General features: G+C 37.2%; 2 protein-coding genes across 7 annotated transcripts in view; one reads left to right on the top strand and one right to left on the bottom strand.

Moving 5' to 3' along the window:
* Positions 1 to 15,385, bottom strand: part of LOC145734683 (uncharacterized) — a 133,852-nt gene that overhangs the window by 25,132 nt on the left and 93,335 nt on the right. The gene's annotated exons all lie outside the window — the stretch shown is intronic.
* LOC145734681 (uncharacterized) lies at positions 98 to 15,053 on the top strand. Of its 5 annotated transcripts, none has more exons than XM_081988169.1 (20): positions 101 to 261; positions 327 to 608; positions 1,312 to 1,461; positions 1,522 to 2,802; positions 2,855 to 2,995; positions 3,053 to 3,175; positions 4,936 to 5,123; positions 5,176 to 5,397; positions 5,457 to 5,524; positions 5,577 to 5,747; positions 6,877 to 7,121; positions 7,172 to 7,439; positions 10,423 to 10,556; positions 10,614 to 10,783; positions 10,831 to 10,975; positions 11,031 to 11,191; positions 11,248 to 11,475; positions 14,386 to 14,575; positions 14,669 to 14,704; positions 14,782 to 15,053. In XM_081988169.1, exons 2-20 carry the CDS (start codon positions 432 to 434, stop codon positions 14,920 to 14,922), a joined length of 4,239 nt encoding a protein of 1,412 aa, XP_081844295.1. In that variant the 5' UTR covers positions 101 to 261; positions 327 to 431; the 3' UTR covers positions 14,923 to 15,053. The 5 variants fall into 5 exon arrangements, with proteins under 5 accessions (XP_081844298.1, XP_081844295.1, XP_081844294.1 ...); XM_081988168.1 differs by having other exon boundaries at positions 317 to 608; XM_081988171.1 differs by lacking the exon at positions 3,053 to 3,175 and having other exon boundaries at positions 317 to 608.

Here is a 15,385-nt window from a genome sequence, read left to right as displayed (position 1 = left end):
TATCACGTGCCAGTTTGTGTGCGGTCTTTAAAGTGGTCACGTGCTGTTATTTTGCACAAATGTCACTATTGTCATTGTCAAAATTGTTTGTGCGCAAAGCTCCTCTTAACCTAACCACAACAAAATGTTTGATGATTTCTTCAGTTAAATTAAACTATCTTTTTGGCATCAAATCGAACAAAAAACAGATAAATACATGGCTAAAGTTATTTTTAAGTCTTGTTTAGGGTTTTACCGGCTATTCTGATTGGTTGTTGATGTGTAAGTATACTTTTTTCAACTTGTTTGCCGCCTTTCCTGTTAATAAGTATTTCAGTTATTTACAGCCATGCAAACCTATTTTTCAACGCTATAGTAAATCTAGTGTTAGTTCCAAATTAAAACGGTGGCCGATAACCATTAACGCGATTCCAAACAAAATCACAAACATAATGGCGTCCTGGAGTTTAAAGCAATACTCCACATCCAATATAATAAACCTGAAGCAGGCCCACAGTTTGGTAGGGCGTTGTCGTGAGGCCCAAGTGTTCCTGCCAAGTACTGCAGTGTCTAGGTCACATGCCAATCTTTTTTTGATGGAAGGACATCTTTGGATTCAAGCACTTCATGTAAGTCATAGACAAAAAAGCAAATTTCTTTATGAGATTGTTCCCCATATAAGATTGCAGGAGTATATCACAATAAAGCCTTTTGATTGGTCACTCTCAACTCTTGTTGATTTAGATATTTCATTCTTATCATATTAAAATCAAGTCTACATTTCTATAACCTTGCAAGTGCCAAAATGCCTTATTATGGTCAAACAGTTGCAAGTGTTTGACCATAAAAACTGTAATAAGACCTTTTTGGCACTTAATGCAGGCCTTAAATATAAACAACATTCTTCAGTGTTCAGTGTGGAATAAAATTCTGCAGGGTTCAAGTTAGATTGCTTACTAACAATGATTATGTCCTTATTTGTGTTTTTTTCATTGGTACTTGCAAAAAGCTTTTTAAGAATTATTTTCATAATACATTTAACAAATAGTATGATAATTCCACCAGATTGTTTTTTTTTTAATAGTTTCAGCTGACAAAACTGATAAGATAATACAGGCTGCATTCGTTTTCATGGAGCTTGAAAACGAATGCAGCCATAGGCTTACTTACTCTATGGAGTAAACAGAGCTAATATGTGACGTCACAATGAAGTAATTTGACAGGTGGTTCAATTATGGTTAATGTGAAATTAGGTCACCCTCCTTAATCTCAAAACTAATTGGTAGCTTTCAATGGGTTCAATTTAAACCATTTTCTGCCATTTTTTTTTAGAGTGTTAATGGCACTTTTGTCAATGGAACAAAAATTCCTGTGTACACGATGCATAAATTGTCTCCAGGCGATCTGATCGGATTCGGTATGTCCAAGCAGAAATACGCCCAAAGTGAGACAGAAAAAGGATGTCTTTTTGAGGTGCTTCAAGTAGGTTTCTTGTAACTTTCCCTTGAATATTGTAAATGTAAAAATTTTTGTTTGGGTTAGACTGTGGAAAGCGCCACAGCATCCACTTTGGTGCCTTTGGAACAGAAAAATCAGAAATCAATGACAAACAGTAAAGATGCTTTATCTGAAATTGCAATTTCAAGTGTGTGTTCTTTAGCGAATGAAAAAAGCGAACCGGTTCCTAGAAGGTCGCAACGATGTTCAGCTCGCAGAATTACCGTACTGAACGAGGATCCTATTCAAATTGAGTCTGACGATGATGACGAAAATCACCCTGCTAAAGTAACAAAACCTGAACAATCCCCAAATCTGGTAAAAATCGCTTTGGCAGAAGATGAACTTGCTATATCGGCAATAGAACTGGATAAACCGGTTGCAGAAACCACTGACAACCCTATAGTGATCGACATAACGGACGACGCAGAAGATATGGACTTTTCCTGCAGTCAAATACTGCAAATGTCCCAGATTGTGAGTGATCGAGTTTCGGACGACGTTTACCAAAAAATTAAAAACGAACTGGCCGAAATGGACTACTGCAACGATGGCGTGGTGGTAAACGCCGATTTGATTGATTCGGACGACGAAAACTCGGGCGGATTTCAAAACACTCAAGAAATCTTCGAATTACTTGAGGACACAGTTGAACCAAACGCAGACAACGAAGTGCTCGGAGCAATCGACGATTTGTCCCGTCTGTTTGAAGATGAACCAGTAACAACCCCTACCAAAGCTCCACGTCAATCTCCAAGAAGTAAGCCAGCGGATAAGAAAAGCATAACGCAAAAAGATTTCATCAAAGAACTGAAAAGAAGAAAAAGCAGCAACAGTCCTCACATGGAGATTAATAGCAGTCTCAAAGAAGAAAGACGTAAAAAGCTGAAAGAATTAACCGGTTCCACATCATCTTTAACCCTAGAACCTGAACCGAATGAAAAAGAAGAAACAATAAGTTACCCGACTGGTAAAAGACGAATATCAGGACAACCTACCGTGACTACAATCCTGGGAATCGACCTTAATGTCGCCCCGAAAAAACCTTCCGAAGTGCCTCGAGGACGTAGAAAAAGTCTCTACAGTGAAGAAAGAAAAAAATCAGCATCGCCAGCTCGGTCAAAAAGCTTAACAAGACCCAGTGTAACCAATCAGGACAGGAAAAGTTTAAACAGGGAATGCAAACGTTTAAGAGTACAAACACCTCCACCCACTGTTTCGTTAACATTAGCTACGAATAAACTTGGCAACGCTGCAGAAAGTTCTACGAAAAAAAGGGGTAGACCACGAAAGGAGCCTCTGGGATGGCAAACATATAACGTGTCGGTAAGTCACGAAATGTTTGAATTACGTATTTTTTTGCAGTTAGTATTTGCAGACAACTTCCCTGACGATTAGTACGGAAAAATCGCTTGATTTGGATGGTTCGAAGAGGAAAAGGAGCAGGAAAAGCCTGGACGCGCCACCAGAAGAACCAGCTGCGATGGAACCACTACGATGGCAGCGATACGACGTGCAGGTGAATCACTAAATGTTTAAATTAAATTGGCAGTTATTTATTGACCCTCTTGCGTAGACACCTTCCCATTACAGTTTAAGGAACAATAATAAGCCGGAAAGTACGGAAAAATCGCTTGATTTGGATTCTAAGAGGAAAAGGGGCAGAAAAAGTGTGGACGTCCAACCGGAAAACTTGAAGGTAAGCATGTTCAGTAAGTGAAAATTTTCAAGTTAACTTGGATCTGTCAGTTCTTAAATTGTCATAAAAAAAAGTACCTTTAAATACTTCTAATTTGACAATTTTAGTTGATAATTTTTAATAGAACATATTTTCAGATTAATTGATAGATCATTCTCTTGCAATTCCAAAAATATACAGGTGTGGTAAATCCAAAACCGACCATAGGAAAACTGTGTAACTGACAGAGAAACGTAGATAATTGCATGCGTGGGACAAAGACAGTAAACGAAAAAAATACCAAGTAGGCCATATTTTCAGTGCGCTGTTGCCATAATCCAATACCGTCGACAAAATTAATTTTTAATTTTTAGCGGATTTTGGCAACAGCGTACAGAAAATCTGGTCTACTTGGTATTTTTTTCGTTTGCTGTCTTTGTCCCACGCATGCAATTATCTACGTTTCTCTGTCAGTTACACGGTTTTGGATTTACCACACCTGTATTGTGTTAACAGTTCGTTTTGCCATTTTTTTGTGGTGATTTAATGTTAGCCAAATTTGACAGTTATATCTGTCAAAGATACAAGTTTAGTAGCTGATTCGAATGATAAAAACCCAATTTCGATCGCTTAAACCGTTTAGGAGATACGGACGAAAATTAGGTTAGATTAACTGGACAAAATCTGGTCTTTTACTTTATTCAATTCAATATAGTCTGGTGATTTAGGAGAAATTTTCCATTAACACGTTTTTCTACCTCCAATCCTAAACGGATTGTGTGATTGGTCAAAAAAAGCAGCTTTTTAGCTTGCTGCTGTTTTTTTGACCAATCACCAACTACTAAACAAATCAGAAAAGACAGTTTACTGTCAGAAAAGTTATTCTGGACTGTTAGCATTATTAATTATTTTTTTAATGAAATTCCACTTACAGTGGTTGTGGTCTAGTGTCAATCATCATTTTTCCAGAAGAAGGAAGATACAAATCTCCAGATTTCAGTTTAAAAAAACCTTGTTTTTTCTATAACTGTTAGAGCAATTTTGATTAAATTTGGAACGCGTACTAGGGCTTCCAATGCCGGGATTCTGGGTGATTTTGGAATCCCGGGACCTGTGTAGAGGTCCCGAGACCAAATTTGGTTCGTCTATGAATAATTGTTGTCGACAATTCACAGATCGTCCCTAGAGAACAACTCTAAAGACTCTAGTATCTAGTAACCTTATAAATTTAATTTAGTCGAAAAAAAATAGGTAATAAAGTGTAATTTTATTAAAAACATAATTTTTTTTGTGAGTTTTCACATTTTTTGGGACTATCGGACCAGAAGACTTTTCAATTCAGTCCCGGACTTGGAAACCCTAACACGTTCTTATGACAAGTCACAAGTAAAATGTCTACCTGAGTTATTGTATGTTTTACTTTAAAACGATTAGAAAGTATTCAAATCTGGCCATCTGTGAGGTTAATTTTTGACACTGAAAATAGTCCAAAAAAACAAGATTTTTGGACTAATTTTTACTGGCATTCAATAGACTATAGGTAGTGACAAACTGAACAGTCTAAAAACTTGTTGTTTACTACTAGGAAGTTTTTTTAAACTGCAATTCAATGTCGAGTATCTGAAATTGGATTTTAAATACTAAAAACAGTCTGGAAATCAAGACAAAGATTGTTGCATATAAAACTCATTTTTTACTACTAAAAATAGTGTAAAAGTTGACTTTTAAGTCTAGAAATAACTTAGGTTAGGTTAGGGTGTTTTATAGGAGCGTCTTTACAGGGAAATTCAGCTAGTGCAGGCAGTTCAAAGGGTACTTTACACATGGAACGACCAGCCACCGATCCGTACCAAGTAAATTACCATAATTCAGTGCAGAACCTGTGGCCAATCCAAAATCGGCAAAAAGAAGCGTCCAAACTGTTAATGTGGAGCAATGGCGGTCCTATCCGCAACACCCCTAACAACAGGTTGGACAAAGTAAAAATCTCGCTAAATCCTTATACTACTCGAGTGTTGCAGACGTTTGCCGGAAGTGAACGACATAATTCGGGAAATGGTGCACTGGATTCCCAACCGATTGCTGGAACAAGTGCAAAACGACGTGACAACACCAATCATTAAGTTACCGAGAAAAATCCCCGCCACTTTTGACAGTTTCCATCAATACTACGATACTTTCTCGAAAATGGTGCTGATGGAGAGCTGGCAGTGTTTGTACAAAGCGTTTCGCGATAGCAACGGGTGAGTCGGTTTCGCAGCTTTTACGACAAAAAAATGACTAGAAAATTTGGTTTTTACAGTACCCCAAGAAAGATGAAAATACAACACGCCAGAGTGGTTAATGACAGTCTGATTTTGGACTGCATTTGTGAGTAATTAAAATTTTGTATCATATTTTACTAAACTTTTGGTGGTATTAGCGGTCATTTCCAAGGAGGACGCGACGCGCGGAAACTATTACAAACCAGAAGATTTTGTGATGCTAGAATGCGTCATGAAAAACAAAAGTCACGTGCTCAGTCTGAATTTTGGGTTTGTACAGAGTTGCCGCAGATCGTTGGTTGCTAAAGGGTCCAAACACTCTATTGATCGTACGTTTGTCTAATAATACTACAGCCTGGTTTATAAAACAAAATTTAAATCTAGCTGTAACTCTAAAAAAATATGGTGTTCATAAAAGAAATATTTCAAGTCTTAAATCAATGACTGCTAAACGCCAAAGTTGTCATTTGCGCTCATTTGACATCAAAAACTCTCGAAAATATTAAGTGACATTCGGGATTCCCACATACCCAGTGTTGGAATACACAAACACAAAAATTGAAATTGGAAAACCAAATATTACTAGGCTTCAGTTTAACCGTTTAAACCGTAACCTTTAGCTGCCAGAAAAAACCATAACCAAATATTCAAATTCAAAACACAAATCAGCTGATTGTGTCATTGCAGCTTGCGCAGTAGCAAGATGATTTAACTTTAGCGTTAACTTTAACCGAAATTAGACAAAAATTGCAGCAATTTTGAGTAAAATAAATCAAATAAACGCAGCAACAATATGCCCTTTGATTAACGTCGTGACAATATCAAAGCTTACAAACCTCGGCCTACTCTGAATGCTTGATCACGTGAGGGTTGTTATACTTTTTCCTAAAACCTTCACGTGACCAGTGTCAAAACGTTATTCTCGAAGCAAAGTAGGCTGTGAATTTGGTGTGCGGGTTTTTAGCATGGCTTGGCTCTCCTAATTTAGTGTTTTTCGCGGTGATTGCATTCGTTTTGTACGTTAAATGGTAGTTAAGAGTGTTGTGTGAGAACATTGAGTGTCTAGGTCGAGTTGTATTTGTTTACAATATTTATTCTAGATTGTCTAGAACCCTGTCATCGGTGTAATCAGCGTTTGATGTTAATTTTTTTTACGGTTACGATTAGTGATGTCTTAAAACCCCACCGGAGATCTCTTATTAAGAGAATTTAGAATTTTATGTAAATCCAAGGTTAAAGTTAAATTTCATTTATGAACGTCTTGATTTAAAATCACTAGTCTTATTCTTAAAGTTAATACTAAATTTAAATTTTGTTTTATAAACCAGGCTTACCCTATCCATGGAATTTTTCCTAACCTAACCTGAAAGAAAAGTCATTATCAACAATTTAGTAAAACGTCAATATTCCCTGAATAGGGCAGGCTTTACACCTTAATTGACACCATATTATGCACAGAATTGCTCAACGGACCAAATCCTCATACTATACTGGAATTTACCGTGATGACGCGCTATCAACCCGAATTGGAACTAAACACTAAAATGACGCATTTAATCAAACCACTCATCAACATCAGAACATACTTGATGCTAATCAGAACAATGAAAGAGACGAAACAGTCTCCTTTATGCAAAATGATTTTAAAACCCCAGGCCAGCGACTACAAATTTCCAATCACCCATCGCGAAGTCAGATTTCCGGTTCGTAGTTTCTAACAACAATTTTCAGGCAATTTTAAATGTCATTTCAGAGTAACAACTGGAATGAGGAGCAGAAAATGATCGTGTTGGAGGCGGCCAGTTTGTGTACGGGAAATCGGCCGGGAATTTATTGCGTCAAAGGGCCCCCGGGCACCGGCAAATCCACCGTGATCGTCAATTTGCTGCAACAAATCCTGTTTGCGGACAAACACCGGACAGACGGCGGCAATCCGATGGTTTTATTGACGGCACCGTCCAACACGGCCGTCGATAACTTGATTTTTAAAATTGGTTCTGCACGAAACAATTTACCAACTGGTGAGTATTGTAGCTTTGTGTGTGTGATAGAATGTGACAGAAGAAGCTGACAATGACGTGTTCCTGTCACATTCTACAGGTCTTTTTCTTGATAATTCCCTTCCCTCTTTCAAGAATATGCACCCTGAAGTGTGTTTTAACAACCATTTTGTACATGATGAACCACCCTGTATAGTACCTGCTGTAACATTTACAAATGGCCAGCACCATGTTTAAATACTCCAACATTTATTGAAATATGATTACAGAGTGATTTTTTAGCAGTTTGCAAAAATACTGGATTTTGTTTGAAAAATACTTCTGAATGGGTTTTAGGAGACTTGTAGAGGGCGTAGCAGTTTTGGGAAGGCTTCAGGACACTTGTGGAGGTTCTCATTAGTATTTAGACGCTTTTTGTTGTTTTGAGAAGGTTTTCACTAGTATCTAGAGGGCTCTGGTAATTCCAAAACCTTCCTGGAAGATTTAAGACACTTTATGGACGTTCTCACTAGATTTAGGAGCCTCTACCAATTTTAGGAACGTTTTGGAAGGTTAGGCCATTTGTAGATGCTTCTTGCAGTATTGAGGAGGTTTTTCTTAGTATCTGAAGGCCTCTGGTAATGGGCCTATCCCACATATCATAAATTTTTGTTTTAATGACTGGAATCGAAAGAATAGTATCAAAAAACTAATTTTTCATATTCTTGAAGAAAAAATTATGGTCGTAAATGTTCCTACATTAGTTTGAATTTGTCCATTAAATTTAAAAGATCTGTTTTGGCGCGCATGTGACGTACGTAATTCTGGGCGATTTTATTGGCTGTTGCACGCCATCTGTTTCACTTCTTGTCGCTGATTGGTTGATAGTGTAGTACGTCACCGGCGGCGGGCGTTTTAAACATGAGATTAATGTAGTTTTTATCATCTTTTTTTTTCTATTTAGACTTAATATTTTTGAAAACAAAAAAATACGGGTATAATATTTTCAATCCGTCTTTGTAGTTATGATATAAAAAAAAATTGTGGGACAGGCTCATTCCAAAACCTTCTTGGATGAATTAGGACACTTTGTGGAGGTTTTCACTAGTATTTACCAGCCTCTAGCAATTTAAGAAAATTCTTGGAAAGTTAGAACATTTGTAGACGCTTCTTGCAGTTTAAGGAGGTTTTTTTCTAGTATCTAGAGGCTTCTGGTAAATCTAAAACCTTCTTGGAAGGATTAGGACACTTTGTGGAGGTTTTCTCTAATATTTAAAAGCCTCTAGCAATTTTAGGAAATACTTGGAACATTAGGATACTTGTAGACACTTCTTGCAGTTTGAGGAGGTTTTTTTCTAGTATCTAGAGGCCTCTGGTAATTATAAAACCTTCTTGGAAGAATTAGGACACTTTGTGGAGGTTTTCTCTTGTATTTAGAAGTTTCTGGCAATTTTAGGAAATTCTTGGAAGATTAAGATACATAGACGTTTTTAGCAGTTTGCCAAAATACTGTATTTTGTTTGAAAAATACTTCTTAATGGGTTTTAGGAGACTTGCAGAGGGCGTAGCAGTTTTGGGAAGGCTTTAGGACACTTGTGGAGGTTCTCATTAGTATTTAGACGCTTTTTACTGTTTTGAGAAGGTTTTCACTAGTATCTAGAGGCCTCTGGTAATTCCAAAACCTTCTTGGAAGATTTAAGACCATTTGTGGAGGTTTTCTCTTGTATTTAGAAGCCTCTAGCAATTTTAGGACATTCTTGGAAGATTAAGATACTTGTAGACACTTCTTGCAGTTTTGAGAAGCTTTTCACTAGTATCTGAAGGCCTCTGGTAATTCCAAAACCTTCTTGGAAGAATTAGGACACTTTGTGGAGGTTCTCACTAGTATTTAGAAGCCTCTGGCAATTTTAGGTAATTCTTGGAAGATTAAGATACTTGTAGACATTTCTTGCAGTTTTGAGGAGGTTTTCATTAGTATCTAGAGGCCTCTGGTAATTCCAAAACCTTCTTGGAAGATTTAAGACCATTTGTGGAGGTTTTCTCTTGTATTTAGAAGCCTCTGGCAACTTTAGGAAATTCTTGGAAGATTAAGATACTTGTAGACGCTTCTTGCAGTTTTGAGAAGCTTTTCACTAGTATTTAGAGGCCTCTGGTAATTCTAAAGTATTCTTGGAAGATTTAGGATACTTTGTAGAGGTTCTCACTAGTATTTAGAAGCCTCTGGTAATTTTAGGAAATTCTTGGAAGATTAAGATACTTGTAGACGTTTTTTTCAGTTTTGAAGAGGTTTTCATTAGTATCTAGAGGTCTCTGGTAATTCTAAAGCATTCCTGGAAAATTTGGGACACTTGTGTAGGTTCTCATTAGTATTTAGAAGCCTCTAGCAACTTTAGAAAATTCTTGAAAGGTTAGGGCATTTGTAGGCGGTTTAGGACAGTTTTGGAAAAATGTTTCATTAGTATCTGAAAGCCTTTGACAGTTCAAAAACATTCTTGGAAGATTTAGGACATTTGTAGACAATTCTTGCAGTTTTGAGAAGCTTTTCACTAGTATATAGAGGCCTCTGGTAATTTTAAAACCTTCCTGGAAGAATTAGGACACTTTGTGCAGGTTCTAACTAGTATTTTGAAGCCTTTAGCAATTTTAGGAAATTCTTGGAAGGTTAGGCCCTTGTAGAAGCCTCTGGCAATATAAAAAGATCTCTCCTCTCTTTCCTCTATTTTGGCAACTTTGTAATTTGGTTCAATTGGCATGTTGAATGCAAAACCAGTGTATCGCCGTACTGTTTCAATGACATTTGATAGAGCAGGAAACATTTACGTTGGTTTTGCACTAAACTTGCCAATCAAAAAACACTTTTAGTACTAGTGTTGCAAAAGCCCCATGAAAGCAAATCTGACTGTATAAAAGACAACAGGAACTACAGAAGAGAACAATGACATGATCAACTAAAATTTTCCTATTTTCTGATGCATTTTGCAGTCCAGTCCATAAAACAACAGCCTTATTTTGTGTTTTTTAATAGAGATGCGTCCAAAAATCAAACTGGTTCGTATTGGTCCGGAATCGAGCATCCACAGGGACGTTCTCAACTACAGTCTGCCCAAACTGGCGGAAAAACATTTACCGCTCAAATTACAGCATCATCCTGAAATCAAGGTGAATCTTGCTCTGGTTCTTGCTATTTTTTTTGATTACACCAGAAAGTGATTGTAGGCCGCCAGAGAACGCAAAGACAACTTGCTCGAAGTGGCCCAACATTTATTGGGCGATCAATACCAAAAGGAGTTGAGGCAATGCGAGAAATTGATTATCGAAAAAAGCAACATCATCTGTACCACTTTGAACAGTTGTATCAATGCCCGGCTTATTGAGGCGGTCAACAAGTGAGTGGGTTTTTCAGTTGTTCCTTTACAGTTTGGTATGATTTCAGGGGTTTGATTAAGTTTACTTGCTGCATAATAGACGAAGCCACTCAGTGTCACGAAATTGAAAGTCTCTTGCCGGTCGTTTTAGGCATTGACAAGTTTGTTCTGGTTGGTGATCCTCAACAGTTGAACGCGACCATAATGAGTCGAGTGCGCTTATTAAGTTCACCCAAAAAAACGTTCAATTTAACGGGTTTTTGTTTAGGAAGCCGTTAAACTGGGTTTTGGGGAGAGTTTGTTCACCAGATTGGCCAACAATTTCGGTGTGGACCCCAGATCGCCCATCAGAATGTTAACGGAACAGTACCGAATGCATCCGGAAATATGCGATTTTCCTAATAAACATTTCTACGAAGGAAAATTACGGTTAGGCGGGTTAGGTTTTCTGGGGGGTGGAATGTTGAAAAGTGTTGGAATTTCAGAACGAGCGCAAACCCTTCGAACAAGCTCCCCAGTGAAATACGACCTTATTTGGTGTTCAACTGCGAGAAACTCAGTCACTCGGAGGATTACACCAATATGGACGAGGTGATTTTGATTAAAAAACTGCTGAAAACCATATTCGACAAGTTGGATCGCAATAATTCCTACACGGTAGGAATTATCACCCCGTATAATGCACAAAAGGATTTGTTGGTCAGTCATATTAGGTAAGTGTCAATGTTATACAGAGCAAACCACAACAAATGGTGGTTGCGTCATTAATTACAGTCACACCACTTTTGACGCTTTCACTTAAAATTGACTTGTCATCAGTGACGTTATCCTAATTTGGTTTGATTGTTCCTGTATGTGTTAAGCTCGGTTCTCATGTATCCGGAATTATAACGGAGCGCGGGGTGCGGAATGAATGCGTTTTACGCACGAAAAACGCCTTGTCGTTCAAACTTTGACACTGTTTTTCTCTCTGACTGTACTCAATTTGGTAGTGTTGGTAGGTTAGTGGATAGGAAATTTAATGAGGATTCCAAAAATGTGCTTAAAACTGTCATTTTCTTACTCCAAATGAGTTTAACAGACGATTTTGTCGCTGACTGTGTTTTCAAACTTTGGCAGTACTTTTCTTCCTGACTGTACCGAATTTAGTGATATTTTTTTAGGCTATTGGATAGGAAATTTAATGAGGATTCCAAAAATATGCTTAAAACTGTCATTTTCACACTACAAGTGGGTTTTACAGGCGATTTTGTCCTTGACTGTCCTTTCAAACTGTGTTTCTAGCAGTTCAAATTTTGACACTGTTTTTCTAACTGACTATACTCGATTTTTTAGTGTTTTTTAGACTATTGGATAGGAAATTTAATGAGAATTCCAAAAATGTGCTTAAAACTGTCATTTTCACATCACAAATGGGTTTTACAGGCGATTTTGTCCTTGACTGTCCTTTCAAACTGTGTTTCTGTTCGTTCAAACTTTAACACTGTTTTTCTCTCTGACTGTACTCAATTTGGTAGTGTTGGTAGGTTAGTGGATAGGAAATTTAATGAGGATTCCAAAAATGTGCTTAAAACTGTCATTTTCTTACTCCAAGTGAGTTTAACAGACGATTTTCTCGCTGACTGTGTTTTCAAACTTTGGCAGCACTTTTCTCCCTGACTGTACCGAATTTAGTGATATTTTTTAGGCTATTGGATAGGAAATTTAATAAGGATTCCAAAAATATGCTTAAAACTGTCATTTTTTCATTCCAAGTGGCTTTTACAGGCGATTTTGTCCTTGACAGTCCTTTCAAACTGTGTTTTTAGCAGTTCAAATTTTGACACTGTTTTTCTAACTGACTATACTCGATTTTTTAGTGTTTTTTTAGACTATTGGATAGGAAATTTAATGAGGATTCCAAAAATGTGCTTAAAACTGTCATTTTTACACCACAAATGGGTTTTACAGGCGATTTTGTCCTTGACTGTCCTTTCAAACTGTGTTTTTAGCAGTTCAAATTTTGACACTGTTTTTCTAACTGACTATACTCGATTTTTTAGTGTTTTTTTAGACTATTGGATAGGAAATTTAATGAGGATTCCAAAAATGTACTTAAATCAAACATTTTCTCACTAGAAGTGGGTTTTACCAGCGATTTTGTCCCTGACTGTCCTTCCGAACTGTGTTTCTTTTAGTTCAAAATTTGACACTGCTTTTCTCCCAGACTGTACCACATTTTATACAGTTTTTTCAAGTAACTGATTAGGAAATTTAACGAGGATTCCAAAAATGTGCTTAAAACTGTCATTTTCTCATTCCAAGTGGGTTTTACAGGCGATTTTGTCCTTGACTGTCCTTTCAAACTGTGTTTCTGGCAGTTCATATATTGACACTGTTTTTCTAACTGACTATACTCGATTTTTTAGTGTTTTTTTAGACTATTGGATAGGAAATTTAATGAGGATTTCAAAAATGTGCTTAAAACTGTCATTTTCACATTCCAAGTGAGTTTTCCAGGCGATTTTGTCCTTGACTGTACTTTCAAACTGTGTTTCTAACAATTCAAACTTTGACACTGTTTTTCTCTCTGACTGTACTCAATTTGGTAGTGTTTTTTTAGATTAGTGGATAGGAAATTTAATGAGGATTCCAAAAATGTGCTTAAAACTGTCATTTTCTCATTCCAAGTGGGTTTTACAGGCGATTTTGTCCTTGACTGTCCTTTCAAACTGTGTTTCTGGCAGTTCATACATTGACACTGTTTTTCTAACTGACTATACTCGATTTTTTAGTGTTTTTTTAGACTATTGGATAGGAAATTTAATGAGGATTTCAAAAATGTGCTTAAAACTGTCATTTTCACATTCCAAGTGAGTTTTCCAGGCGATTTTGTCCTTGACTGTACTTTCAAACTGTGTTTCTAACAATTCAAACTTTGACACTGTTTTTCTCTCTGACTGTACTCAATTTGGTAGTGTTTTTTTAGATTAGTGGATAGGAAATTTAATGAGGATTCCAAAAATGTGCTTGAAACTGTCATTTTCTCATTCCAAGTGGGTTTTACAGGCGATTTTGTCTCTGACTGTCCTTTCAAACTGTGTTTCTGGCAGTTCATACATTGACACTGTTTTTCTAACTAACTATACTCGATTTTTTAGTGTTTTTTTAGGTTAGTAGATAGGAAACTTAATGAGGATTCCAAAAATGTGCTTAAAACTGTCATTTTCTCACTCCAAGTGAGTTTAACAGACGATTTTGTCGCTGACTGTCTTTTCAAACTGTGTTTCTGGCAGTTCAAACTTTGACAGCGCTTTTCTCTCTGACTGTACCGAATACCTATAATTGTTTTCATTCGATTGGCAATCTGAAGCCAAGCCTTCTTCAAGGCATTATTATCCTTGTGTTGAGGGTGCTTAGAATCCCACAAAATGGGGTAACTTTGGACAAAATCAATTAGCGTAGTGTTAAAATCGTTTTTGTTGATCTCCACGGACATATTTGCTTTGCTGTTTCTGTTTTGTTTTCTGTCCCTGTCAATGAATGTCACGATTATGACGTTTACGCGCGGAAAATATCAAAATATGCAATCCGGTCCGGATTCATGTGAACCAAGCTTTACACTATTATTTTTTGGTTGTCAGACGTCAGGACTACTGTCAAGTAACCATCAACACGGTGGACAGCTTCCAAGGTTCCGAAAAGGACATTATAATTATATCGTGCGTGCGCGATTCGTCCAATTCGTTCTTGCAGAACCCGAACCGGCTTAACGTGGCCTTAACGAGGGCCAAACAGGCTCTGTACATCATAGGAAACTACTCCCTTTTCAAGGTAATTTTTTTAGCGGAGATTTAGACTTTATTTGCATGCCGGTGACGTTTTTGTTTGCATTATTTGATTTTGATTGGTGGCTGTTTTTTCTAGAGTCAATTTAGGAGTGTACAGAAATTCTTAAAGGAGGTAATTTTTTTCGTAGAATGACCATTAAGTGCGCTAACATTTTACGGTATGATCGATTGATTTTGTGTGTTTTGCAGGAATGCCCGTTGCTGTACGATATCAGGGAGGATGCTAAGAGACGGAAAGTCTTGCTAGACATCAAACAAAATCCGAGAACGATCGAACATCTGCGAAGGTACCTGATTAAAACACGCAACAGCCGAGGCGAATATACTTAAGATTTGTTTATGAAATTGTCGTTTTTGTGTCTGTCGATTTGACTTATTTTTCCGATAACAGCGCTGTTTGTGTGAAGTCTAAAATTAGTTACTTTTTTTATTAAATAGGAAATATATCTTTATGTTTGTAATACGTGTTTTTTAAAGCCTTACTTCTGCATTACGCATTCTAAAAACCAAAGTTTGATGTTACAAATCCCGTAAAGGCAGGGATGTAAAATTTCCGGAAATTCAATTTATGGAGTTTTTTACATTTTTGTACTATTAACTTGAAAAGTGTACAGACAGTAAAAGTTGCATCCCATCGAGGGGCATTTGTGGTAAAAATTCAGAGATATTGAGCAAAAAGCGAGAGTCAACTTTGACGCCCTCTAGCGGCTAAACGGGACAACTTAGCCCTGCCCGCTCAACGTCACGTGATAGCCCCTAGCCCCTAGCTCATTAGCGTTCTTTGATTGTACGG

Source organism: Ips typographus, linkage group LG10 (assembly GCF_016097725.1).
Source record: "Ips typographus isolate SLU linkage group LG10, UJ_Ityp_2.0, whole genome shotgun sequence".
In the NCBI taxonomy this organism is placed as follows: domain Eukaryota; kingdom Metazoa; phylum Arthropoda; class Insecta; order Coleoptera; family Curculionidae; genus Ips; species Ips typographus.
Note: the sequence above shows the minus strand (reverse complement) of the source record. Positions and strands in the feature narration are given on the sequence as shown.

What these genes read in the sequence shown, in the direction of transcription:
- LOC145734681 (XM_081988169.1), top strand. Translation starts at nt 432, where the DNA reads ATGGCGTCCTGGAGTTTAAAGCAATACTCCACATCCAATATAATAAAC. An exon ending in GTCTTTTTGAGGTGCTTCAA is followed by an intron (nt 1,462 to 1,521) that starts GTAGGTTTCTTG and finishes TGTTTGGGTTAG; the next exon opens with ACTGTGGAAAGCGCCACAGC. An exon ending in ACGAAACAATTTACCAACTG is followed by an intron (nt 7,440 to 10,422) that starts GTGAGTATTGTA and finishes GTTTTTTAATAG; the next exon opens with AGATGCGTCCAAAAATCAAA.